A 27506-nucleotide genomic window follows, 5' to 3' on the forward strand; every position below is an offset into this window, starting at 1 on the left:
CTTCTGTCTCTCCTCTGTCAGCCAGGCTGAAGGGTGTGACTTCCGGTCTGCTGGCTGGACTGAGGCAAGCCATCCCCCTATGGGGGGAGAGAAGTGCAGTCCTACCCCCAAGGGCGAGCTCACTCCCAAGAGGATGAAGAGACAGAGACAGACCAGGTGGGAGTTCTGGAAAAGCCTTCCATGAGGAAACCAGGCCAGGGGAGAAGGCATTCCCTTCTGATACTGTTCTTTGTGACGGGGATCCAGGAAGGGGAGCGTGAAGCTGGATTCAGATAGAACGTATGTTTTATTCTCTGAAAGCTGTGAATTCACCCGTCAGTGTGTTGCATTTGCTCAGTCTGGGGTATCCTGCTCAGGCACCCGTCTTTTCTTTCCTCTGCATCCTCACCAGGCAGGGAGGGGTCAGTAAGAGTCAGGAAGTACCTGGTGCAGAGACACCTTAGGTATGGAAATTTGCTGACCACCATGCCTTGAGCTCATGGACTCACTGGCGTGAAGCAGATTCTCTGTTATTTGCTTTGATAGTAGGACCCAAGTAAATAATTCAGCAGCATTTCTGCTCTTCCAGCATGTCCGACTGCGACAATTAGTGTAGGTTCTGCTGGGATTGCCTTGTTTCCCACGTTCCTGACCTCTGACCCCTGTGAATTGAATTCTGCTCCTTTAATAATTTCCGAGCGTATAGAATCTGTTGAGCGGACAGGTTCCCTCCTGCAGAAATCAACTTAAATCCTGAAGCTGCACACTGCATATTCAAGAAGGCCAAGCCCTGCTTTGTTTCAGGTGCAAAGGAGAGAAGTTGCTCTGGATGCAGGCTGGGGAGCCAGGCAAGCCGGCCTGGGTGTCTGGGGCTGGGACGGGGCAGGCTCTTCAGCATGCCTCGGATGAATAGCCTCCCTGGGATGCTTTTGGTACCAGGACAGGCTCACTTGCTAAGTCCCAGCAAGGGACAGAACAATTGTGAGAGTGCATGGTGGTGTTGATGCCGAAAGCTCAGCTTCTCTGTACACTGGTGCTGAATTGAATCTCGGAGACAGAGTTTTGGGTGAAGCAGAAGAGGATTGCTTTATTACTTTGCCAGGCAGAGGGGACCACAGTGGGCTGATGCCCTCAAAACCATGTGCCGTGAGAAGTTTTACAGTAATTGTTCAAAGAGGGTGTGATCAGCTCATGGGCATTCTTCTGATGGGTTAGCGGTGAGGTCAGTAGGAGTTAGTGTTAACAACCTCAGGTCCAACTGGTCTGAGGTCTATCTGCTTGTGGGCAGCCTAACATCATTAATCTTTAACTTCTCCCACCTGGAGGGGGTTTCAATCTCTGCAAAATAGCTCAAAATGTTTGTTGTGTGTGTCCATTGATGGGGAAACGCGACCCTGCCCCAAGGTTGCTCTTGACTGTTTCTCCCTGGTTTCGCATCCCCTCCCTTCCCTAATTAACAACTGCTTGAATCTGCCCACTGGACCTCAGGAAAGGTCATGGAAGCTGAATGAAAGCTGTTTCCTGTAATCAAAGAAATGGGGGACACAGGAAGGCTTTGCGGAGCCCCATAGGTCCCTGCTCCGTATCAGTGTTTGGGTTGAAAATGCAAGCCTCTCCACTACCATTTACAACCTCCTTTCTTGTTGTTGTTCAGTCCCCAAGTCCTGTTTGAGTCTTCTCTGCCCCTTGGACTGCAGCACTCCAAGCTTCCCTGCCCCTCACCATCTCCCAGAGCTTGCCCAAATTTATGTCCATTGAATTGGTAATGCCATCCAACTACATCATCCTCTGATCTCTTCACACTTTCCTTTATTCAACAACAATTTAGGCTCCAGGCACCAGACTGGAGGAGGCAAAGCTGAGAAGCACGTGGCCTTTAGGGGTCCTTTGTGGCCCTTGAGGGAAAGATAGACATGTGCGGTAGACAGGTGTGGAGAGATTAAGCCACACTGGAGCGTAAAATCATCTTGTAGTTTGGGCTCCATTGATGAGCTTGACCCTGGAGGGGCCAGTTGGGGCTTTGTCCGCAGAACTGTGAAACTGAACCAGTAATGGTCCAGCTTTCAGGTGGCTAGAACCATACGGACAATTTAGATGCTGTCAGGTAATACTTTTCTACCTTGTGGCCAAGTTGAGGGAGATGCTGGTTTGTAGAGAGATGAAGAGACAGAGAGGGACAGAGAGAGAGAAAGAGGCCATTCCTGAGATAAAAGCAAGAGTTAAATGGGAAAAGTGGGTACTTGCGTTTTCAAGTTTATATTCCAGGTCTTCCTGAGGCTCAGCCATCTTCTTGTCCCTCATATACTTACAACTAGGCCTGTCTTTTTGCCTAAGTTAGTTTGAGTGAGTTCCTGATGCTTGCAAACAAAAGTGTTTGTAACCATACTGACAAATGGCGATCTAGTGGCCTGCTGGCCCTATAGAAGAGAGGAGGCTACAGGACCTGGGACAGGGGATGTCTCACTCTAGGTGAAGCAGTCAGGCCAGCCAAGGAGGGCTTCATGAGAGGATCAAAATTCAATCACACTCATGAAGGGACTGGCAACAGTGGTGAATACTGTGCCAGACACTCTTCTAAATGCTCCATGATTATCTCAAAATTAGTTCTCACAGCAACCTAGGAAGTTGGGACAATGGTAATTCCATTCTTTCAGAAGGGAAAACTCAGACTCAGAGAAGCTAAGTTGTTTGCCGAAGATCATGTAACCCAGAAGTGGTGGAGCTGAGATTGGCATTCTGGTCTCTGGCTTCATTCAGCTACTAGGCTGTGCTGTCTCCACTATCCAAGGCGCTTCCTCAGGGTTAATTTCATGGACAAGGAGCAGGCAGGGCTGGGCTGAAGGCTGATGCCTCAGGTAGAGGAAACTGCTTATACAAGGAAATGTAGAGAGGAGCGGGAGAGGGTGATGAATCTGGGCATGATCCTATACACAATTTGCAGAGCCCAGTACAAAATGAGAATAGGGCGCTCCTTGATCAAAAATTATGAAGAATTTCAAGACAGCACTTCCCTGGTGGTCCAGTGGGTGAGAGTCTGCTTGCCGACGCAGGGGACACGGATTTGGTTCCTGGTCTGGGAGGACCCCAATTTCTCATGGCAACTAAGCTCGTGCCCCACAACTACTGAGCCTGTGCTCTAGAGCCCGGGCTCTGAAACAAGAGAAAACACTGCAGTGAGAAGCCCACACACCAACTAGAGAGTAGCCCCCCACTTGCTGTACCACGTGGGCAGCAATGAAGACCTGGCGCAGCCAAAAAGAAATAAAATTATATACATATATAAATCTTTCTTTAAAAAAAAGGAATTTCAAGACGGCCACAGCAGAGCCTTAAAGCAGACACAGCCCTTCTGGATGTCAGGTTCTGCATGCCAGCCCAGGCCATGCACTCACCTAGAATTTTCTGCCTGGGGTTCAAAGAGAGCCAGGTGGGTATTGTGGTGTCAGATGAGGGTAGGATGGGCCTTTTGTGCAAGATCAGAGGCTTTGGGTTTAATTCTAATTCTATAAGGGTTGGGTCACCAGTGAAAGACTGAGAAACCAGTGATTCCATCTAAGTTTGGGCTTACACCTAGAAGATCACTGTTGGCCCTACAGTTGAAAAAGGAAAATTATCCTTTCTATAGCTAATTCTGACAGGGGTTTTTTCTGAATACAGCTTGCTTGGGATCTCTTGACTGTTTGAGAAGATCTGGCCAAGGAAGTTCAGAGGCCGAGGTGGGAAAATACTCATTTAGGGGATGTCAAATCCATTAACACAGTGCTTTTTTTAAGTCTCAGCTGGAGGGAAATATTTAAATAGAAGTCATTAGTGAGCATATTTCTGAAGCCAACAGCGCCTAATAAGTCAAAATTGCTTTCCCTAAAAATGCAACCTATTGAAGGTTTTTCAACACCCTCCCTTTCTGAAGTGCTCAGTTAGGGTGAAAAAAAAATCCATAGCTCTCCCTGGATTGAAACTGCTGAAAGGCCGGAGTGCTTTCTGGTTAGGCATTGTCCAACCACAGTGATACAAATCAGCCCTTTAAGATAATTTATACCTCAGAGAGGACTTCGGAAATGGGCCTGCTTGGAGCTAAAAGCATCGTAAATAAGCTAGGTTGGGTGGCTGCACCGACCATGCTGGCTGCAGTGGGAATTCTGGACGGGTCTCCTAGCTCCCCGCCCCCCTCAAGCCTACCTGGTCCACATGGACCCCTCCCAACGTCCTTGCAGGGGACAAAGCCTCAGGAAGGGGTGGGGACCCATTCACGTCCCGCAGAGGGTCCCAGGGCTGCACCTCTGGACCACCTCGTGTGTTCAACCTTGTCTCACTGGGCGCTGCACTCTGTACTGCCCCAGGGCCAGGAGCTGACAGTGAGGAGGGAGTGTCCAGTACCAAAGGCCCAAAGACACTCTGCAAAGAACCAAGTGGCTTCCTTGGGCTCAGAGGTAAAGAATCTGCTTGCAAACAAAACCCAGGTTTTGTGGAAACCCAGGTTTGATTCCTGGGTGGGGAAGATCCCCTGGAGAAGGAAATGGTCTCCAGTATTCTTGCCTGGAGAATTCCATGGTCAGAGGAGCCTGTTGGGGTCACAAAAAGTCAGAAACGACTGACTAACACTTTCACTTCACTTCATCAGTATTAAGGTAAAAACAAATACACACACAAAAGCACCTACGTGTTTGTGTGTGCACGTCCAGCTGTGTGTGGGCATGTACTCTCACATGCGTGTGTTGCAGTGCACTTTCGTGTTCATGCGTACAGGTGTGCACTGCTTGCACGCGCATATACCTATGTTTGCACATGCATGCATGTGTAATCAACCCTGAATATTCATTGGAAGGACTGTTGTTGAAGCTGAAGCGCCAATACTTTGGCCACCTGGTGTGAAAAGCTGACTCAGTGGAAAAGGCCCTGATGCTGGGAAAGACTGAGGACAGGAGGAGAAGGGGACAATGGGGGATGCGATGGGGGATGGCATCACTGACTCAATGGACATGAGTTTGAGCAAACTCCGGGAGATGGTAAAGGGTAGCGAAGCCTGGCATGCCATAGTTCATGGGGTCACAAAGAGTCAGGCACGACTTAGTGACTGAACAACAATCACACCTGGGGGAGTCAGAAAACTTGATTCAGGGACCGAGTGTCATGTCTGGAGCAAAAGCTGGCAAAATGTGGGTGGCGCTTTTGGCTGGGTCAGTACTGGGGTTGGTGAAGGGGTTCCTGCCTGAATCTTGTAGAGCCTAAAAGGATCCTAAGGACGAGAGTGGCTTGACCAGATTTGCATTTTAGAGACTGTAAATGCCTGCATGTAAGATGTAATTATTTTTCTCCAGTATTTCCCTTAGAAAAAGGCACTGTAGAGATTGTTTCAAAAAGCCGAGTTGTCTGGGGAAAGACCTGGTAGCCAGAAACCCCTCAATCTGTTGGTAAAAATAAAAAAAGATCAAGGCATTGAACACAGATAGAGTAATTAATCATTCCTGGGAATAATTATTATCTTTAGGCAAAAATTAGGTAAAAATTATTATTTTACCTAATTATAATAACAGGTAATAATTATTATTACCATCCCCAGAATTGTGGGATGGTATCATAAGCGAACTTTTCAAAGATTATCTTTATTTTATTTTTGCCCATGCCAGGTGGGTTTGCAAGATCTGTTTCCTGACCAGGGAACGGAGAAGCCCAGGCCACGGCAGCAAAAGCCCAGACTTCTAACCACTAGGCTCCCAGGGAACTCCCACAGAGGCTGTCTTTCAAAGGCACAGAGGAGAGTCCTTTCTTTTGAGGAGGTGGTCCTAGTGATGGGTAAAGTTACGCCCACAGCTTGCAGCTGATGGGAAGAACTGACTCATTGGAAAAGACCCAGATGCTGGGAAAGATTGAAGGCGGGAGGAGAAGGGGAGGACAGAGAATGAGATGGTTGGATGGCATCACAGACTTAGTGGACATGCTGCTGCTGCTGCTGCTAAGTCACTTCAGTTGTGTCCGACTCTGTGTGACCCCATAGACGGCAGCCCACCAGCCTCCTCTGTCCCTGGTATTCTGCAGGCAAGAACACAGGAGTGGGTTGCCATTTCCTTCTCCAATGCATGAAAGTGAAAAGTGAAAGTGAAGTCGCTCAGTCGTGTCCGACCCTTCCAGACCCCAGGGACTGTAGCCTACCAGGCTCCTCCATCCATGGGCTTTTCCAAGCATGAGTTTGAGTCAACTCCTGGAGTTGGTGATGGACTGGGATGCCTGTCGTGCCGGAGTCCGTGGGGTCGCAGAGTCGGACACGACTGAGCGACTGAACTGAACTTGAGGCTGGGTGTGGAGGAGTCAGATGTGTGTCTACCGGGCGGGACTGCGGCTGCGGATGGAAGCAAGGTCCAGGATCCGCGGTTGAGTGGGGCGCGGGGCGGGGCGGGGGGGGGGCGTGGAGTGGGAACGGGGAGGCGGGGCTGGGGGAGAGGCAGGTCGGCAGGGGGCGGGGCTAGGCCCCAGCTTGGCTCTGGTGGCTCCTGCAGGGACAGGGGTGTCTCTGAAGTGCCACGTTCGCTCAGCACCAGCTCCTGTCTTGGAAATCGAGGTGACAGAGACTTAGTGACTCCTGGCATTGGCTGTCACTTCTCATTTCCCTGCTCCTCAGAGCGTGGTCAGGAATGGGTGGAAGCTGGTCAGATGCACACCTGAGCCCTGCCATCCCTCAGGTGAACAGGGAGGGGGACCAGGAGAGGCCCAGGGGTCAGGAGCCAGGCCTTTGCTTTCTGGGAGTGCTGAGTTGGCTTCCTCACCTGGGGTCTCTCAGGGGAAGCGGGTGGACCCACTGTTTGTCTGAGACTCAGCTTGAGATGATCGAGGTCGAACTCATACATATAGAAACAGAAAGATCTCTCTCCACGCTCCCCCGCCATTGGTTGCCATGGTAACAGGCAGGCCTGGGGATGACAGTCAGGATGGTCAGGACCCCACTGTTCTCTACCCCTTCCCCATATCGCTGATTCTACCTGCCGGTGAAAAATTTCCCTGGCTCTTCAGCACTTAGCTCCAGGATAAAGGCCAAATCTCTCAGGTTCCCCTAACACACTCCCTGCCCCCATCCGCTTGCCAAGCACAGAGAATTTCTCCCCTTCCCTTCAGCACTCCAGGTGTGCTGTCCTAGTCTCAGCTAACTTGCACCAGCCCCTCCCCATCCTAAAGTATCCTTTCCCCTCCATCCACTTCCCCTCCATCCATCACCATTTCTTCTTTGAAGTCTTCTCAGTCTCAACACCTGTTCTTCGAAAATATTCTTGCTCTCATGAGCTGCTCCAACTGGTGAAAGCAGGGTCGGCAGGGACAATCTGAATTAGACACTCTCAGGGTCCTCAGGTCCCCACCAGCATCCAGACCTTACCCGCCATCCTCCAGCTCTCTGCCCTCCCAGGCACCGGTGCACACCCCGGCCTTAGGTACAATTCCCGAAGGCCTGGATGAAGCAAGAAGTAAGAGGGCACTCCAAGCATCGTTCACTGCTCTCATCTTTCCCTGCCCCATGGCAGGTGCTGTCCTAGGTCCAGGGAAAGCAGGCTTCATGAACTTTAGAATGACCTCTGCCTTCGGGTTGCAAAGTCTAGTCTCAGAAGTGGAAGTGGAAGTGTTTTTTCCTCAGCTGTGTCCACCTCTTTGTGACCCCATGGACTGTAGCCTCTGTCCCTGGGATTCTCTAGGCAAGAATACTGAAGTGCGTAGCCATGCCTTTCTCCAGGGGATCTTCCAAACCCAGGGGTTGAACCCAGGTCTTCTGCATTACAGGTGGATTCTTTACACTCCCCCCCCCAAAAAAAATATGACTAAAAGTTGTGAGAACACATCCAAAGGAAAAGAAATAAGTAACTTGGTGTATGTAAGGTGGGAAGCACAGGACCAACTCCCCCCTCCCCAAACATACATGTTATCTCCTCGCATTCTTATTATCTCCATTTTACAGATGGGAAAACTGAGGCTCTGAGAGGTGAAGAGCATTGCTCAGCGACACACACCACATGATTAGTGAACAGCAGAATCTGTCTGCTCTTCCAGAGACTGGTGAATTTCTTGCTCCAGTGCATTTCTGTTCCTTCTTAGCACTTCTGTCCCTTGGTTCCCCTATCCCTCAGCTGCCCTTGGGGAACACACATAAAAGGAAGCAGAAGGAACTAGACGAAACATGGGGGAACAGTTTATTTATCCAGCCGAATTTGCTCCACTCCCGTGTGTGTCCTGTTATAGGATAGTTTCCTCCTGTGGGTGAGCCCACACATCTGGGGTGTCTGGCACCAGGGTGTATGCAGGGTAGGGCTGGAAATTCCATTCCTCAGCACCTCTTTTCTCTCCATCTCCCTAGAGGATTCCTGGATCCTACTTAACAATCTTTAGGAAAGTAGCCGCTCTCCCTCCCTCCTTCTATCCCTCCCCGCTTCCCCCCCTTCCCATGATCCCCTGAGCTCTAGCCATGACGTTGACTATGTCCTCTTTTAGTAACAACTCAGCAGCACTTTTTCCAGAGAATTCCTCCATGATCTGAGATGGAGGACAAGCACATATGTGTCGGCCTTGGGATGATTGAGCAGGGGCAGGAGGCTGTCCCTGTGTGTCCCCTGGGTGGGTTGGGAGGATGGACAGGTGGGTGGACATGAGTGACCAAGTTAGAGCCCATGGGGGTGAGGCCCTTTGAGGCCAACCAAATCTGAACTCCAACCCAGCTTTTCTGCTTTCTGGATATGTTATTTTGGCTCAGTCACTTAATTCCTCTGAGCGTCAGTCTTCTCATCTGTAAAATGGGGCTAAAACAGTACATATTTAATAGAGTTGTGAAGAGGATTACATGATCAACATATGTAAAATGCCTAGCATAGGACCCATCAAGTCATGATTCTTCCTAAGTGACACCATCTTCCCCTGTCACACTCACCTAGGGCAGACAGGTGGTGACATAGATATTTCCTCTGTCAGTAGATCTCTGAATGGCTCTACATGCCTCCCCCCACCCTGCCATACACACACACACATGCACACACACCTTCTCCTCCTACTTGGCTTCTGTGTTTCTCCATCCTGGCTTTTATCCCAAACACAAAGCTGTGGAAACACTGATGGGGGGTGGGGGTGAGAGATTAAATTTGGATGTGCAATCTGGGAAGACTTCAAGGAGGAGGGAGAGTTTGTTCCAGGCCCTGAAAGAGCAACAGATTGCGAGGAGAGGGGCATTCCAGGCAAAGGAGATAGGGTGAGTGAACTCCAGAGATGGGATGGCAAAGGCTGATGGGGGGAGATGACAAAGAGCTTGGGAAAACCTCAAAGTGGGGGGCCAGAGGAGGATGGAGAGGGGTGGATGGTGACCTGGGCAAGATGGGGGCGGGGCTGCCACGTGAAGGGGCTTTGAGTAGGTAAGGCTATTCAGGGCAGGGGACAGGAGGGTGCTGGGGTGACAGCCGTGAACTTGAAGACAAATGAGCTCCCTGCGGTCACAGAGCTCAGCATCTATACAATCCAACTTTTCTGCTTACCCTCCGCCTCCTGTCTGCCTGCTTCTCCTTAGGTCCATCTGCACAGCCCTAGCCCTTCCATCCACTTTCCACTCATCCACCTGCTTATACACCAAAACTTCCAGAAGGGAGAAACTCAAAATATGCAAGATCTTTAGATTTCTACTCACTTGGTTCACAAACTTAGTTATTAGGACTTTGCTGTTCCTATGCTGAATATTGGCGGCTCACAATTTGAAGGACAAAAGCACATAAGAGATCAGGATGTATTTCTATACAAATAGATCTTATTTTTCTAACATGTGTCCACAGGGAAGGGGGTCATCCATTGGTTCACACCTGGGTCTCTTCTGTCTTTGTGCTCTGCCCCACATAGAGGATTGGCTTGTCATCTTATGGTCTTGAAGTGGCCACTCCACTTTCTGGCATAGCAGCACAGCTGTGTTTAAGGTTCTATAATAGAAATTCCTACAAAGGGGAGGGAGAGAAAGGGATTGGAAAGAACCAAACATGTTTCTCTTTCTTTTATTAAACTTTTTATTTTGTATTGGGGTATAGCCAATTAACAATGTTCTGATAATTTCAGGTGAACAGTGAAGGGACTAGGCTATAGGTACACATGTATCCATTCTCCTCCAAACTCCCCCCCATCCAGGTGGCCACATAACATTGAGCAAATTTCCATGTGCTATACAGTAGGTCCTTTTTGGTTATCCATTTAAATATAGCAGTGTGTACATGTCCATCCTAAACTCCCTAACTGTCTCTCCCATTCTTTCCCCTGGCAACCATAGCTTATTCTATTAAGTCTGTGTGTTTCTTGTTCTTAAAAATATTTCCAAACGAAGGTTTAATTTGCCTTGATGAAGATATTTATGGAGACTTTACTGTGCCTATTACCATTGATGTGCTGTTTTCAATCAGGTTGAGGTGAGGGGAGATGGCCAACTGTGTAAGCAGATGAATATGGGCCCCATGCAAGTCGGGGGATGGAAGGGCAGGGCTGAAGTGGGAGTTTCAGGGCAGCAGCTCTCCTTCCCCAGTGACATGCCCTGTGCGGCCAGGACACTCAGATTGAAGAGAAACACAGGAAATGAGCAGAACCTGCATATCAGGTACAGGAACTGGCTAGTATTACATTTGGAACTTCATATTGTATTTCCTCCAGCCACTAGCCCTCTGCCAGCCCCTATCCTGTTGAAATTTCTTCCATTGTGGCCTCTCCTCGTCTTCTTTCCCTAGGATGCTGACCAGGTCTCTTGTAATGGGCCATAATAGGCTCACGCATAGAGATGGTATCAATAGTCACATGAGGGACTTCCCTGGTGGTCCAGTGGTTAAGACTTCACCCTCCAATGCAGGGCATGTGGGTTCAGTCTCTGGTTGGGGAATTAAGATCTCACATGCGTCATGGCCAAAAAACCAAAACATAAAACAGAGGCAATATTGTAGCAAGTTCAATGTAGATTAAAAAAAAAATAGCCACTTAATGCCACCAGGTTCAAAAATCCTTCTAGTCTGAGATGTCCCGTTTGAATTGAGCCCTCTGGACATTTCACAGGGTACCTGGCCAGTATTTCTCAGGTCTGTCAAGGTCATGAAAGTCAAGGAAAGAACGAGAAACTGTCACAGAACAGAAGAGACTAGGGAGAGGGATAACAACACAGTGTGGTACCCTGGACCCTGAATAGAATCTGAAACAGAAAGACAACACGAATGAGGAAAGAGGAAACACAAATCAAGTCTGCAGTCTAGTCAATAGCAAATAGCAAAGCTGAAATTCTCAGCTTTGAGCAAGGTGCCCTGGTCACATAAGATATTGTGTTAAGTCACTTTAGTCGTGTCCGACTCTGCAATCCCATGAACTATAGCCTGCCAGGCTCCTCTGTCCGTGGGGTTTTCCAGGCAAGAATACTGGAGTGGGGTGCCATTTCCTGTTCCAGGGAATCTTCTCAACCCAGGGGTTGAACCCACGTCTCCGGTGTCTCCTGCATTGCAGGTGGATTATTTACCAGCTGAGCCGTAGGGAAAGCCCTATAAGATATTAACGATAGGGAAAACTAAGTGAGGGGCACACAAGAATGCTCTGCAACTTTTCTGGAAATCTAAAATTATTCCCAAATAAGAAGTTCATTAACATGAACCCATCTCCTCTTGAATCACTGCCATCTGCTTGAGGTGCTCCAGCAGCTTTTCTTAAATGACAGCTTCCAAGTTCAAGGCCTTTGATGAATGACTTACAGAGAAGTTCATAAAAATGGAGCAAAGATAGGGTGCTTCCTCTGCTCAGCACGCACATGAACACCAGGCAGGAGGAGCAGAGCGGGGGTCTACTCTGCCACCCTCTCCACCAGAGGCCTTACACCCTCTGGCTGATAACTGAGCCCGTGAGCCCTGCGTCTAACCTGACAGACCTCTGCCCTTGGCTGGTGATCCTTCAGTGCTTTCTGTTCCCCAGCCCCAGCCCGTTGCAGACAGGAAGGGTCGCAGGGTCAGGCAGTTTTAAACTGAATCCAACACACTCTTGGCCAGCACCTGCAACATTAGACCCCACACCACACCACAGCCAGGAAGAATTGTCATCATACCACCAGTTGGAGGAATTATTCATGTCATCACTTACTGAATATATTACCCTGTGCCAGGAACTCTGCACTAGAAAGTGGACTCTTTGCCCATTTTGCAGATTAAAAAACTACATTCTGGCAAAACGATTCCATTTGCCCAACCAGAGAAGCGCTCTCGTTTCGCTCCCCTGCCTCTCTCAAAGCAAGGTCCTTCACTTATGAATTAGACGACCGCCCATTTTACAGAAGTAGAAGGCAATGGCAATCCACTTCAGTATTCTTGCCTGGCAAATCCCATGGATGGAGGAGCCTGGTAGGCTGCAGTCCATGGGGTCACAAAGAGTCAGACACGACTGAGCGACTTCACTTTGACTTTTCCCTTTCATGCGTTGGAGAAGGAAATGGCAACCCACTCCAGTGTTCTTGCCTGGAGAATCCCAGGGACGGGAGAGCCTAGTGGGCTGCCATCTATGGGGTCGCACAGAGTTGGACACGACTGAAGTGACTTAGCAGCAGCAGCAGCAGCAGCAGCAGCAACAGCATTTTACAGAAAGGCAAACCAGGACAAAAGAAGGTAAGTTCGGCATGAGGTCACACAGTTTATTCCAGTCTAGTCAGAAAAGGAACTTGGGGGACTACCCTAGTAGTCCAGAGGCTAAGACTTGTGCAGGGGGCCCGGGTTCGATCCCTAGTTGAGGAACTAGATCCCACATGCTGCAGCTAAAAGATACTGCATGCCACAGCTAAGACCTGGCACATTTCTTTATTTATTATAAAAAAAAAAAAGAAAGAACAAATATTTTTGAAAAAAATGCAACTCAGGTTTCCTCCTCATTCTGATCCCAGTTGCCTCTGGATTCCTGAAACTTTCAGGGCACCTCTGGCCCCTACCTAGGAAGTCCAGCTGCTCCCAGACCAGACCTGTCCTCCCTTGCCAGGCGGCGGGTACAGATCCCTACCCTTCCCCACCTCACACTCTGATATCTGCAGACACAGCTCAGCAGGGGGTACAATTACCATCTGTGTGGCTGGCGTCTTCACAGAGGCATATTTAAGCCTCTGCAGCGTGCTCATGGGAGACAGCAGGTAAATAGGCAGCGTAGCAAAGTGGTGAAGCCAGTTTCAGGTCTGAGTGCACAGAGGGGGCACCAGTCACAGCACCACGGGGGAATAAAAGCAAAGGAGGAGAGAAGAAACTGCATCCTCGTCTTTTCAGATGTTGCCAAAGGTTCTCTGGGTCTCTGAATGATGCTTTTTCCAATGATGCAGGGCTCCGCCAGGAGCGTAAGGCAACCTTCACAGGCTACTCTGGGATGGTCAAGGCTGTGTCACCTGCCAGGGTCCTGATGGAGCAGTAGCCAAGAGCTATGTAGTTGAAGGAGGAGGGTGTTCAGATGCAGATGCTGGCAGGTACTGGAGGGGCACCTGCTTCCATAACCCACCTTAGGCCCCTGGCAGGGGGATGAAAGGCCATGTGCCATCCAGGCACTCAATCTTGGTCTCCCTACTGGCCAGTAGCACCCAATGGACCATTATAAAGCGGTTGGACACAAACGTGGATCTGTCTGTGACTTGAACAGGAATAAGCAGTCTCTGAGTTCTTGGGAAGACACATGGAGACTATTGGGAAACTGTTTGGGTTCCTTAAAAATACGTCATGCTAGGCATATTGCATTTTTAAAAACCAGTTAATTATTTATCTAGTAAATACGTGGTGGGCATGCCTATGTGCCAAGAATTAAGCTAGACACTAAGGATATAATTCTGAATGAGATGAGAATTTTCCTGGCTTTGTGGGGGCTGAAATTCTAGCTGTGGGGGCTGGGAAGCTCTGGGAGAAGACAGACAATAAGCAAGTAAATCCACAAGGTGAGGACAGAGTATGCTTTATGCAGCCTGGGATGTCTGGGCAGGCCTCTGGGGAGGTGATATTTGGAGGATGAGAAGGTACTGTAAGCCTGTGGATCAAGAGACCGTTGCACAGGTGGCATTTCTGGATCGTAGCAAAGCCTTGGGAGAAAGCTCTTCATATCATGTTTACTAAAAGGCATTACGCGTGTATCCTGTGGCAGACAGTGCTACAAGCTCACCAAGCATTTCCCTTGATCCTCACAAAAGCCCAAGAATGGGTGCATTTTCTCTAATTTGCAGATGAAGATGGTGAAGGCATGCAGCACTTATTTTGAGTTCTAAGTGGGGGCTAAGTGCATGAAAGAATTAGGGCCAGCTCCACTGGCATGAGCCTCATGCAGGGCATGGGGCTTAAGCTCAGAAGGGCTCTGCGCTGGGTTTCATGCGTCTGTTCTCCTTTCCTGAAGTTCTTACCCATTCTTGAACAAAGGCCCACATTTTCATTTTGCACTGGGTCCCACAAATGATGTAGCTGTCCTGGAGAGGGCTTCGAAAATCAAAACGCAATGCAAAAAATGTACAGTGGATTATTGTTTTTGGTAATAATAGCAACAATGGACATGAACTTGAGCCAACTCTGGGAAATAGCGAAGGATAGGGAAGCTTGGCATGCTGCAGTCCATGGGGTCGCAAATAGTCCCACAAGACTGAGTGACTGAACAACAGCAACAATAATAGCAACACACACATTCACACTTCAAAGAGATGTGTATGGGGGCTTTCCTGCAAGCATCATCCCTCACTTCCTGTTCCCTCCTCCAGGTCCTCCCCGGCCCCAGTACTCCCCTACTTCATCCCAGGGAGGGGGGCTGACTCTCTGAATTTCTGCACTTGGCCTGACTAGCCGGGCTAACCTAAGCGCCTCCGTTTCCCCTTTGGGTGCCACTTGACTGACCTACATAAAGCTTCGACTGATCCCCAGGCTAATCCTCTCCCCGCCTGCCCTCCACCTGTTGAAAACGGCTCCTCCCAGCCTTGCCAAGCAGTGCTGCCCCTAGTGGGAGTCGGAGGTATGCAACTCCCTTTCAGGAAGACCCTCTTAGAGCCATGCCAGCGCCACCTGTTCCCGCAGCCTCTGCTGGTCCCCAGTTTTCGGAGCATCTCAGCAGCCAGCCCCAGGTGAGACAAGGGCCAAGGATGTGCCTGGCAGGGCAGGGGCAGAACGGTGGCTTGGGGACTCCTGAGGAGCAGGAGTGGGGCGTGGAGGGAGAATCCTGAAGGTTGGATCCAGTCGTTATTTTAAAAAGGGGATGGGTGTGTAGCAGTGTGGTTGTGTACCTGTGTGTCTGTATCAGCGCCTATCCACCTCAGGGGGTCTGTGGGCCAATGGCCAGTATGACTCTCTACACAGCAGTGTGTGTGTCAGTGGACTCCGGTGTGTGGATCACTACACCTCAGTGTGGGTCTGTCACTGTAGGTCTGTGTGGGGCAGTGCAGTGGTTGGTGGTAGAGCCCTGAGTGTGTGGGCATGGGAGATGGTGTCAGTGTATTTGTCTGAGGGGTAGCGATCTGTGGGTGACTGTCTCAGAGTGCGTGTGCGTGTGTGTGTGTGTGTGCATAAGGATGTGAGTGTTAGTGTCTAGCTCTGCGTGGGACAGTGATCCAACGTGTGTCTGTCTGCCTCTGTGGCTTGGTATCAGAGTGCTGCAAACGGGTGGCTGTCAGTGTCCCAGGACAGAGCCCTGTGTGTGTGTGTGTGTTGTGTGTGTGAGTGTGGGTGTCAGAGTGTCTGTGAAGCAGTGGTTCAGTGTGTTTGCATCACTGTGTGTCCCCGTGTGTTGGGCGAGTGTGGGAGCCTGTTCCTCTATGTGGCAGTGTCCAGTGTGTTTGTGTAGACGTGTGTTGGTGTGAGCGCTACTGCATTAGCCCGGTGTGTATTACAGCAAGGGAGGTTCTTTGTGTGTGTATGGGAGTGTGTGTATGGAAGTGGGTGCCGGCGACTCTGCTTCCCAGCAGCGAGTGTGGCTGCGCCGGGTGGGCTGGTCCCCAGGACCTGGGCGACCCCTCCCACGGGCGGCGGGAGGACGGTCGCCTCTAGGACCCGGCGGCGGCCGGCCGCTGTCCCCGGGCCGCGCGAGTGAGCATGTGCAGAGCCGGGCGCCCGCTCGCCCGCTCGCCCGGCTGCCCGTTCGGCGCCCGCTCGCTCTGCCGCCGCGGTTCAGCCCGGACGTCCGCAGCCCAGGGAGCCAGGCGGCGGCGCCCTGTGCCCGGGGCGCATTGGGCCGCTCCTCGCCGCGGGCCACCCGGGGGCGTGCGGGCGCCGGGGGCGCCTAGGCTCCGGGCACTGCGGGGCTGCGGGCTCAGCGCCCCGGGGAGGCGGGGAGCGGGCGCCCCAGCTGGCCGCGATCGCGTGGGTGAGTGCGGTCTCCGGGTGCTCCAGCCGGGACCCCTGCGCGGGCAGCGGGTAGGGTTACCCCAGCCGCGGGCCAACAAGTTTGTGTAGACGCGGCCGGGAGCGCGGCGGGGCTGCACCTGCTCCGGCTCGGGGCGCGCTGGCGGGGGGTGCCTCTCGCGGGGCCGGGGCGGCTTCGCCCGGGAGTGTGTGCGCTTGGGTGGAGGGAGGTTTCGGACGAGCGGGATGGGGAGGGGGTGCTCAAGGCAGTTTCCCAAGCCGCATACCCGCCTTGGAACCCTCAGAGACTGTCCGTTTTCCGGGATGGAGCCTTGGATCCGGGCCCGGGGAAGGGGTGAGGACAGGTTTTGGGGTGCGCACTGCCTTTTCTTAGAGGAGACGTTTACCTAGCGGCAGCTCCCTCTCGTTCTGCTAGCACGCCAGGTTTCCGGTCAGCGGAGGTTTTTCTCCGTCTCTTGGTGAACTTGAACGGAGGCATGGGCAAAGGCGAAACGTATGTATTTTGTCCGGAAAATTACCCTAAGTAGAGCTTTTGCATCTTCCTAAGTGTAGGAGATTCATGACTGGAGGCTGCTAATTGCGGTTTTTCGTTTCTCAGGAGAAGCCTCGGGGGTCCTCTGCTCCGGATAACCTCCCGGGTGTCTGTTTTCCCTGAGCATCTGTGCCCACGAATGATGCTGGCTCGGTGCCGGCTCGCCCAGTGGGGAGGCAGGGGCGGGGAGGGAGACCTCTGACCCTTCTCTGAGCACTGGGAAGGCTGGACATGAGGGTTCCAGTCTCACAGCCCTGCCCTGGGATCCTGCTGCTGCCCACACTCGCCTGGTCCCCAGCAGCACCCAATATGGACAGACTCGGAACTCCACTGCACTTTTCTAACAACATTAGACGCTGTCGTCTCTCTTTTCGCTGGAAGGGCGGGCTTCAGTTTATGGAGTGCTTGGCTTATCCCATGTCAGAACGCCATGGTTGGGATCAGGAGATGGGGAGAGGGAGTGACTTTTTCTTTTTCTCCTCTGGATCGCCTAGGTTTTCAGGCACAGGAAGTGAGGGCTGGTGGAGAGGGGAATACAGGCAGCAGAGGGCTGGCTTGCTGCGCTCTGCCTGCAGCAACCTCGACCTGGCGGTTGCAAGTGCTGGAGAGAGAGCAAGGTCGGGGGAGGTTCTGTCCAGTATTCCCCTGACCGCCCTCATCCTCCCCATACACTTAGCTCTGGCCTCACAAGTCCCTCGGAGATGATGCCCCGGTGGGCCCATTGGTTGCCCCCAGAGCCCAGTGGTTCCATGGGGGAAGAGCAGCTGTGTTCATCTCCTAAAGGAAGCTTGGCCGACAGCTGGGCTGGTGGGGTTAGCCTGGCAGCCCTCATCTTCCTCGAGGAGAAGCCCCCTGGCCCTTCCCTGCTGCAGCATCTTCCAGTCTTCAGCAGGACTATTTCCACAGCTCCTCTGGAAGCATGCTTTATTTTGGGGTGAGGGGTTCCCTTATTTCACTTGGAGCCCTGTGGGGTGCTGTCCTGTGTCCTGTGTGTCTGGCTGGAAGTGAAGAGACGCCTGGATTAAGCAGATGGCTGGCCCCCTGCCCCTTCCCTCCTGTCTGCCTAGTCAGGCAGAAGCGGATATTGTGGGCCACCAGTTGGCTGCTAAAGCCTGAGCCCTCGGAGCACTGGGGAGTGAGTTGCAGAGTTGCTTTCCTGTAAGTCTGCCTCAACAGGCAGCCCCGAGCCTCCAGGCTGGGACTGAACTGTGTCTGAGCAGTGCTTCTTGGGAAGGTATGTTTCTCTATAGACACACCTGGCTTGTGCTTCCATCCCGCTCAGACCCCAGTCAGCCTTGGCGAGGCCAGTCCCCTGGATTCTCCATCTGGAGCTTCACTGAGGCCAGGGCAAAGGACTCTGGGGCAGTTCCGTGTTTATCTTTTAATTTTTCAATCAGTTTTTATTGGAGTGTGGTTGCTTTACAATATTGTGTTAGTTCTGCTATACAGCAAAGTGAATCAGCTATAAATGTATCTCCCCTCTTTTTTGGATTTCCTTCCCATTTCAGTCACCATAGAGCACTGAGTAGAGTTCCCTGAGCTCTATGGTAGGTTCTCATTAGTTATCTGTTGTATACATAATATCAGTCATGTCTACATGTCCATCCCAATCTCCCAAGTCATCTCACCTCACTTCCCCACTTGGTGTCCATAAGTTTGTTCTCTGTGTCTATGCTGCTGCTGCTGCTGCTAAGTTGCTTCAGTCGTGTTCGACTCTGTGCAACCCCATAGACGGCAGCCCACCAGGCTCCCCTGTCCCTGGGATTCTCCAGGCAAGAACACTGGAGTGGGTTGCCATTTCCTTCTCCAATGCATGAAAGTGAAGAGTGAAAGTGAAGTCGCTCAGTCGTGTCCGACTCTTCGCGACCCCATGGACTGCGGCCTACCAGGCTCCTCCATCCATGGGATTTTCCAGACAAGAGTACTGGAGTGGAGTGCCATTGCCTTCTGTGTCTATAGATGATCTTATTTGCAAAGCAGAAATACAGCTCAGTGTTTAGACCCTTATCCATAGGATGTGAGTGATGATCAGACCCACCAGCGGGGGCAGAACTGGGATGGAGGCAGGCCCCGCTCATCTGGGGAGTGAGCGCTGGAACGTGGCCTTGGACTACTTTTCCCTGGACTTCTTTTCGCTCTGCTGTTTTAAATCTCTCCTCCTCTTGGCTTTAGTAATCAGCATGTGGACATATCAGGTGGTGAAGTGGTAAAGAACCTGCCTGCCAATGCAGGAGACACTAGAGACACTGGATCGGATTCCTGGGTCAGGAAAATCTCTTGGAGTTGGAAATGGCAAACGACTCCAGTATTCTTGCCTGGAAAATTTCATTGACAGAAAAACCTGGCGGGCTGCAGTCTTTGGGGTCACAAAGAGTCGGACGTGACTGAACACAACACACATGTTGACATGTCACCTGGGAAGCTGTTTGAAGGGTGGCTCTTTTGGAGAACATAGTCAGGGAGGAACTGTATTTCCTAGGGTGGATGTGAGAGTGGTTGGAAGAATGGGCTGGGTTAACCATATGCAGCTTCAAATACTGCGAGCCTCTTGGTAGCCATTAAAGCTTTCCTCCTCCACTTCAATTCTCTGTCTCTTACTGCTGAAAACTCATGAGGGGGCCAGGAGGGTTCTGAGGACAGGAGAGTCCAAGGTGTTCCCCACCCCCCAGCATAAGTACCCCATCCCATGACTTCAGGCACAGAGCCAGAGGAGGTTGAAGCTAACTTCGGCTGGATGCTCTACCCACTTGCTCAGATTTATCCAAATCACTCAGTGAGGTCTGGACAACCCTCAAGAGTTTGCCACTCGGTGGAAGAAACATCCAAGCACATGAACAAAATAGGGTTCTACCAAAGAGGTGGCCCAGAGATAGCCTAAAAGAGTCTGTAATTGGCTCTTGCAAGAGTGGGTTGGGCTCCAGACCAACCAACTAAAAAGGGGAGATGCCACCCCCATGGAGGTGTTCTTTCTTGGCAGCCCTGGCCCCTAGCTGAGTGTCTGGAGGAATGTCTGGAGTTGAATGGATGAAGGAAGGCCACGTGATATGGTAGATGATATCACAAACCTGGGATCTGAAAATCTGAGTTCAGTCTAGCAATAACTGCTTGTCTTTGGTCAGGTTAATTTGGCCTCTCTCTCTGTCTCAAATTCTGCCTTACCATGATGGAGATGGTAATGATTTTGACTTCACAAGTTTATGGGAAGATCCCTCATTCATTTGATGACCTGTTAGTTCTTTCAGCACACTTGAGAGTGTGTGAAAGCAGTCTTGCAGTCTCTAAGGTGGAACATACGGATTTGGTCTTTTCTATCTGAACCCTTCCCTTCTCCAGGGGGTCTTCCCAATCCAGAGCACTGAGTTCACTGGAAGAATCTCCCCTCCCACTACCTCCTTTGCTTTGACTGGAGTTTTGACCTTAGTATTATGTTTTATACCTTTTAAGCACCACTTCTTAATTTGGAACTTTTCCCTTAAGTTCTAAAGTTCAGAAGATCAAAAGATTTGCCTCTTCAAAGGCAGGGACCCCACTGCATTCCCATTTCCCAAACCTTGTCCCATCCCAGGGCCCAGCAGATCTCTGTTTAGTGGGTCCTTTGTTCTCTTTCTGAGCTTCCAAGACCCAGAGCCTTGGGACCTGGGGGTGAGGGCAGTGTGGCCCTGAGCACTGGAGGGAGGGTGACCCATGGGCACAGATTTCTGGGGCCTGCCCTGTACCCAACAGGCACTGCCTGTGTCTATGAGGGGCCCATAGGCTGGGAGGAGAAGTGGACAGTGTACCTGGGACTCAAGGCAGGACACGTAACCTGAGCATCCAGCCTCCCCGTTGAGCAAGGCTTCATGGAGGAGGTAGCATTGGAGCTGAGGTTGGTGGCCGCAAAGCATTTCTGAGCCACAAGACAGGGCACCCATTAGCATTCCTGGCCGACAGAAGAGTATGTATAAGGGGGCTTGAAGCATCACATGCTGGCCAGTGGGGCATCAAGTTCTGGAAGGAATGTTGAAAGGAGTTTGCTGGGAGACCGACCCAGGAAGGGCCAGTGAATACCAGGCTGAGGGGCTTGAACTTGGTCACCTGAGTCCTGGAGAGCCATTGGAGCCTGGAGCTTTGATCTTTCTTGGTGTTAGAAAGATCTCTTTGTGAGGCTGCTGGGAGAGGGCAGCCTCTGGGAGAGGGGACAGTGTCCAGATGACAGGCATTGAGACTGGGCAGGGTAGTGGCAGGGGTTGAGGGTGGGAAGAAACGGGGAGGGGTGCTAATTCATAGCACCGAGCCCAGCTGGAGGCTCTCAGTGGGGCTTTGCTGAAGTTTAGAGGCTGAGACACCCTCCTGCCAATCATGGAGGCTGGGGCTCTGAGCTGCTGGACCACGAATGCCCATCTCCTTGTCTGTGGGAGCAACACGTGGGTCCCTGTTTCTTGTGTTTGGGGCTCACCCAGCTAAGAGCTCACGGCTCTGGATCTGCAGATGGTCACAGCCCACACAGCAGTGGCCATGGCATTCCTAAGGCTGCTGGTGTTCTTTCCTTCCCTGTCTGTCCTCTCTGGTGGGGGCAGGGCTGGTGTGGTGGAGTCGTGTGACTGAACCCCACTGGCCACTGGTCAGGCCTGGGCCCTCTCTGAGCTCTTTCTCCAGCCCTCGGGCCCCAATGGCTGCCTTCTCTCCTCTACTGGCTGTCACCACTGCTCCTTTCTTCAGTCCCGCGGAAATCTCAGCCTGGTGCCATCTGCCCAACGCACACCCCCACCCCCTGCCCCGCTTCAGACTGAGCCACGGCTGCCACCTGGGTCCAGATGACAACAAAGTAACAGCTCAAGTTGTCTGTGTCCCACCTGTGCTAGGCTCCTGCTCCCTCCCAGAGACCCCCCAGAAGCCTCCCTGTCCCAATGTTCTCTTCTCATTCCTTGGAAGAAGCTGAGGGTCTCCCTCCCCTGGGCCCTGGTCTCCTCTAGGGTGGCTTTTGGGCCTCTGGCAGACCCCCAGGCAGGGCATCTGGTGTCCACCTTGTCCAGCCTGAGGCTCTGTGCCTCCGTGGTGCCCCTTCCCTCCTGAGAAGCCTGGAGTCTCAGGCAGGGGTGGGGGTCCCCTGCCCCCCACCCCCATGATTCTTCGAAGCACTTTTCGTGATTCCCAGATGGGAGGTGTCACATGGGGAGCGTGCCTTAGGGGAGAATGGCCTGGACCTGCAGAGGAGGGGAGGGGTCAGGAGGCTGGGGCTGTCACCACATGGCAGCGTGGGGGAGGTCTGGCTGGGGGGGTGCTCTGTGTGTGGCACCATGCCTGGGAGCTTCATCCTGGCATGTTTTCAAAGAGATCTGATGGAGGCATACCAACCCCCTTTCAGGATTTCATCTTGCCTTCTTTGAAGCTGGGTTGGGGAGAGAGGTGGGCAGCTGAGTGGACACAGGGTGGGCTCTGGGAGCAGGGAGCTGGGGTCTGAATCCTGGCCCTGGTTTGTCTGGCCTTGACCAGCTGAGCTTTAGAGACCCAGGCTCTTAAATGGGGGTGATCAGGTTATCCCCCTCGACGGGAGATACGGAGTAAATGAGATGGTGCAGGTGAAACATACAACCCAGTGTAGCCTAATTACTAAATGCTGCAAAAGAAGAGGGATGGAAGTGTTAATCGCTCCGTTGTGTCTGATTCTTTGCGATCCCATGGACTGTGCTGCCAGGCTCATCTGTTCATGGGATTCTCCAGGCAAGAATACTGGAGTAGGTTGCCATTTCCTTCTCCAGGGGATCTTCCTGACCCAGAGATCAAACCCAGGTCTCCTGCATTGCAGGCAGGTTCTTCAGCATTGAAAAAGCAAGCATGGGCTTCTCTGGCAGTCCAATGGTTAAGACTCCACACTTCCAGTACAAGGAGCACAGGTTCAATCTCTTAGTGGCGAGCTAAGACCCCACGTGCCTCTTGGTGCGGCAAATAAATAAATATTCAAAAAGAAAGAAATAGCAGGCAGTTCGCTAACACCTATCTTAGCATGGAGGCAGCTGCAGGTAAGCGTGGGATACTGGTCCCACCCCAGGGAGTTGGAGGCTAACTGGAGGTGAGGGTGGCTGATGTCCCCCACAGCTCACTGCTGAAGGCCTCTCCTCCAAGGAGTTTCCAAGTTTGCTTCCCTTGCCACTGGCTGTAGATAAGAGGTTTCCTCTCTCATTCGGTTCCATGACAATGCTGATTAACCCCCATTTCACAGATGGGAAGCCTGAGGTACCACCCATTCGGTGACTTGCTCAAGGTGGATTTGCTCTCATAGAGGGCCTCCTGGCTTTGGGATGCAGTGGGCACAGCTGACACGTAGTGGTTAGATATACCCCCCTCCCCAGGTGTTGGCTGCTTCTGTTCTTCAGCTGCCTTGTGGCTTGGCTCTGAGTCCTTATGCAGATGCTGCACTTGACTCAACACCCCCTCCTCCCAACCTCCAGGCTTTTTCCCATAAAGTCACTCAACAGACATTTACAGGCACTGCAGGCTGCATGCTAGGATCTGGGGATGTGATGATAAATCAGGTGTTGTCTGTGCCCTGGGGGAGAGGTGAGTGTGGCAGAGAGTCGGGGACGATTGCAGAGCAGAAGCCTGGGCCTGGCGACAGGTTGCTAATACTGTGGGTTTACATGGACCCACTCCCCACCCCCATCCAGGCAGCGGCAGGTTTTCTGGGCTAGGAATCAGCTTTGCAGTGTGAAAAGTTCAGAGTAGCAGTCTGTCTTATCAGAAGCAGGGGTCGTGGAGCTCTGGCCTGAAAGCAGCTGTCCCCTGCCCCCTTGCCCAGTGTCCACCTCCCCAGACTAGGGGAGGGCCCCAGTGGGAAGGGGTGGCTCCAGAAAGAACTTGGTGGAACGCGGGGAGGTGCCTTGGCGAACCCAGGTGTGATCACTCAATTCTGGAATGATCAGCGCTGACCACACCTCACCCCGCTGCACCCTTTGTAGCATGTTTGCAGCTCCTCTGAACAAACGTATATGGAATTCAGGCTGCATCTTGCCTTCAAAATTGTGAACTGTTGATCCATTGCCCACCTTTTGGCTCCATCTCATCAGAACCTTTCTTCCCACAGCAGGGGTCCACACTCCCCTTTTATTTTAGTTTTATAGGATTTTTCACTGATAGAATCTCAATCTTGTAACCAGAAGCCTTTTGCAAGCAGATTTGGAAGCCCCTTTTCCTAAAATGACAACACAGGAAAGATCAAATATAAAGCTCAGCACCTGTGTTAACTTCCACGTATCTCTAAGGCCTGAACTGGTGAAGCTGTGTCCTTCGTGCTCATGTATTGCTTTGTCTCCCACCTATCTACTGAGGCCCCCACAGCTCTGGATAAGCGGAATTTGAGATTTCATTGCCCTAAGATCCCCCACTGTGGTGCTGGAGAAGACTCTTGAGAATCCCTTGGACAGCAAGGAGATTAAACCAGTCAGTCCTAAGGAAATCAACCCTGAATATTCATTGGAAGGATTGATGCTGGAGCTAAAGCTCCAATACTTTGACCACCTGATGAGAAGAGCCAACATTGGAAAAGACCCTGATGCTGGGAAAGATTGAGGGCAGGAGAAGAAGGGGGAGACAGGATGAGATGGTTGGATGGCATCACGGACTCAATGGATATGAGTTTGAGCAAACACTGGGAGATGGTGAAGGACAGGGAAGCCTGGAGTGCTGTAGTCCATGGGGTCACAAAGAGTCAGACACAACTTAGTGACTGAACAACAAGACCCCCACAGAAGCAGGTTTCTGATATCAGGATCCACCTATCAGTGTATCTTCTCATCCATTTAAAAAACGTATTCAGACACAGAGAGGGCTGAGCATCTTTTTTGCTGGGACTCATGTTGTGAGCTGGGGTTACCAAAATGTGTACATAGCGTATGACCTCTAGCCTGGAGTCAGTCGCAGTCCTGCAAGGATGGTTGACAAGTATGAGGACAATTAAAATCATCCTAGGATGGCAAATGCTGGGATGAGGATCAGCATGGGGAGACAGAGAAATCTATACCAGTGGGTGGGTGATGGTCAGGGAGAGCTTCCTGGAGGAAGTGACACCTGGGCTGAGTCTTGGAGATACAGAGGGATTCACCAGGTAAAGAGGGAGGAAAAGACATCAAGTGAAGTATGAGCAAAGGCGCCAGGGCAGACATGCTGTGGTTGTTCTGCTGGACCATGGGGTCTGTGTGTGTGTGTGTGTTTACACACACATGTGCACGCCATGAGGAAGCAGAAGGGAAGGGCCCAGCAAGAGACGAGCTGGTTGGGCTAGATCAGGAAGGGGGCCTTGTATGTCATGCTAAGGAGCTTGGAGTTTATCCCAAAGCCACAGGGAGCTATTGAAAGGGGTTTTAAGCAGGAGAGCGCCGTGATCAGATTTGCGTGTTAGGAGGATCACCTTGGCAGCCTTGCAGAGGATGGATTGGAGGGGCCAAAGCTGGAGGCAGGGGATCAGTCCGGATTTCTTGGGATTTTCTCTGTGGTTTTACAAATCTGACGAGGCTGGCCGGGGTGGGCCTGGCACACACCAGCTTAGAGAGAAAATAAAAGCTCTGGAGACCCATCTGAAATGGCTCCCAGACTCAGCATTTAATTCCACCTTCATTTGCTGACTCCCTACCCTGCCACCCCTGCCCCAGCCTAAAGGACCCACTGGACCCCCTAATTCTCAGATCCTGCCCTGCCCAGAAGCATCAGAACCTGGTGGCACTCAGCATTGAATCAGAAAGGGTCATGCTGGTCTGACACCACCCCCTCCCAGACCCTGGAATGCCAGGCCACAAGAGCCCAAACGTTGTCTTTCCTCTCACACCCGGCCACTGTCCCCAGGGCACAGAGCAGCCATTGAGGGGCCGCGGGGTCCTGGCGGGGGTCCCGGGCCTTGTTAGTTACAGGCAGCGGCTTAGTCACGCTCCTCGGAGCCTTTCACCCCAGGACAAGCCTGTCCTTGTGTTCCAGGCTGTCCTTATCCAGCAGCCCAGCTCGCAGCAGCTGCGGGCCCCTTTACCAACCCCCGACAGCGCACTTCAGAGGCGCTGTCAAAGGAAACCAAAGCCCAGTGTGAGAGCTGAGTCCTGGGGAGCAGAGGGGCACCCCGGGAAGGCTTCTCTACACCAGGAGCCCAGCCTCTGCTGACAGGTGCACAGCCCCGGGGCCTCTCCTGCTCTGGTGTCCTCCCTTCAGGAAGCAGGGAAGACTGTGCAAGCCCACTCCCTCCTCTGTGCCCTCTCCTGGGTTAAAACCAACCCACCTCTGCAGAAGCATTTCCAAAAGACAGTATGCAACCCCAGTACACACATGCATTGAGCACCTGCTGTATACTTATGCGCTGGCCTGAGTGCACATACAGGTAGTGGGGTTCATTACAGGCTGGACCACATGGGGGTTCACAGTCCAGGCTCTGAATTCGGGCTGTTCCAACCCTTAGCTCCTCTTCTCCCCAGTTGTGTGACTTTGGGAAGTTTACTTTGTCTCCCTTTGCCACAGTTTCCTCATCTGTAAAATGGGGGTAATGCTGTATGTATCACTTTGGGGTGAGGATTAAATGAGATGATACATAAAGCGTCTAGCTCAGAGCCTGGCACATAGTTTAAGGATTCATACAAGGTCACTGCTGCTGTTTTTCCTCCTTCCTGTTATCATTAGTGGATTGTCCTACTGCTCCAGGGTAGAGCGTTAGTTCCATTTTACAGATGAGGAGACTGAGGTCCCATGAGGTAAAATAGCCCACCTGCTGTCACATAGTCATCCAGTGGCAGAGCTGGGATTGGAACCAGGCTCTCTGTCCCTCACTTCTGCAGCACAGCCAGTCCCTTTGGCAGACAGAGCACAGAGGCGTGGGGCTCCTGACCCTGGGGCAGTGGGAGAGGTGGACCCTCCTATGGCCTCTAAGTACCCTTTCTCTTTTCCAGGTTTCGGAGCTGGGACATGAAGGTCGCTAGAACCCAAGGATGGCAAAGTTTCTGACGCTTGGGCAGAAGCTACAGCTGTAGGGCCCGGGACTGGGGCTCAGTGATGGTGCTATCTGAGCACCTGCTGGAAACAGGGCAGGAGGAACAGTAACCCCAGGAGAGAACAGGCCAGTGCCGGCATGCGGGGATGACACCTCCGGAGGCTCTGGCCTCCTTCCCACCTGGGTGCTAGGAGCCGTCCCCGGGCTCCAGCTGGGAGCCCTGCCGCCCAGGGGCATGGCCAAACCTTTCTTCCGACTCCAGAAGTTTCTCCGCCGGACGCAGTTCCTGCTCTTCTTCCTCACGGCCGCCTACCTGATGACCGGCAGCCTGCTGCTGCTGCAGCGGGCCCGCGTGGGCCTCCCGCCTGGCCCCCGGGCTCCTGGCCCGCTGCAGGCCCTGCCTGTGGCCGCCGTGGCGCTGGGCGTGGGCCTACTGGACAGCCGAGCCCTGCATGACGGCCGGGTCAGCCCGGAGCTGCTGCTCGGCGTGGACGTGCTACGGGGCCCCCTGGCCCGGCCCCGGCCCGGCCCCCGCTGGCTCCGCAGCCGCAACTCGGAGCTGCGCCAGCTGCGGCGTCGCTGGTTCCACCACTTCATGGCGGACCCCCCAGGGCCGCCTGCGCTGAGCCCCGAGGCCCCTCAGCCAGCCACCAGCAGCCGAGGTAGGTGCTTAGCCTGGGTCCCCTTACACATATGGGAGCTATTCCTGGGAGCCCCATTTGGGGGCACAGAACTGGTGTCCCCTCTCCCTGGC

The 27506-nt window shown here is 52.3% G+C and overlaps 1 protein-coding gene across 4 annotated transcripts in view; it reads left to right on the forward strand.

Annotated features, from left to right (window-relative positions):
* The first annotated feature begins 15997 nt into the window (after positions 1-15997).
* Positions 15998-27506, forward strand: part of WSCD1 (WSC domain sialate O sulfotransferase 1) — a 46526-nt gene continuing 35017 nt past the window's right edge. Inside the window, exons 1-2 of one of the 4 annotated variants that reach the window (XM_086359499.1) lie at positions 15998-16284; positions 26712-27414. In XM_086359499.1, the coding sequence (XP_086215625.1) occupies positions 26988-27414 (427 nt within the window). In that variant the 5' untranslated portion in view covers positions 15998-16284; positions 26712-26987. The other 3 variants (XR_015148029.1, XM_086359501.1, XM_086359500.1) reach the window with 3 other exon arrangements.

The sequence above is a fragment of the Bos grunniens genome, chromosome 19, assembly GCF_055505025.1.
Source record: "Bos grunniens cultivar Pamir isolate PY7600 chromosome 19, Bosgru_T2T1.0, whole genome shotgun sequence".
NCBI classification, from domain to species: domain Eukaryota; kingdom Metazoa; phylum Chordata; class Mammalia; order Artiodactyla; family Bovidae; genus Bos; species Bos grunniens.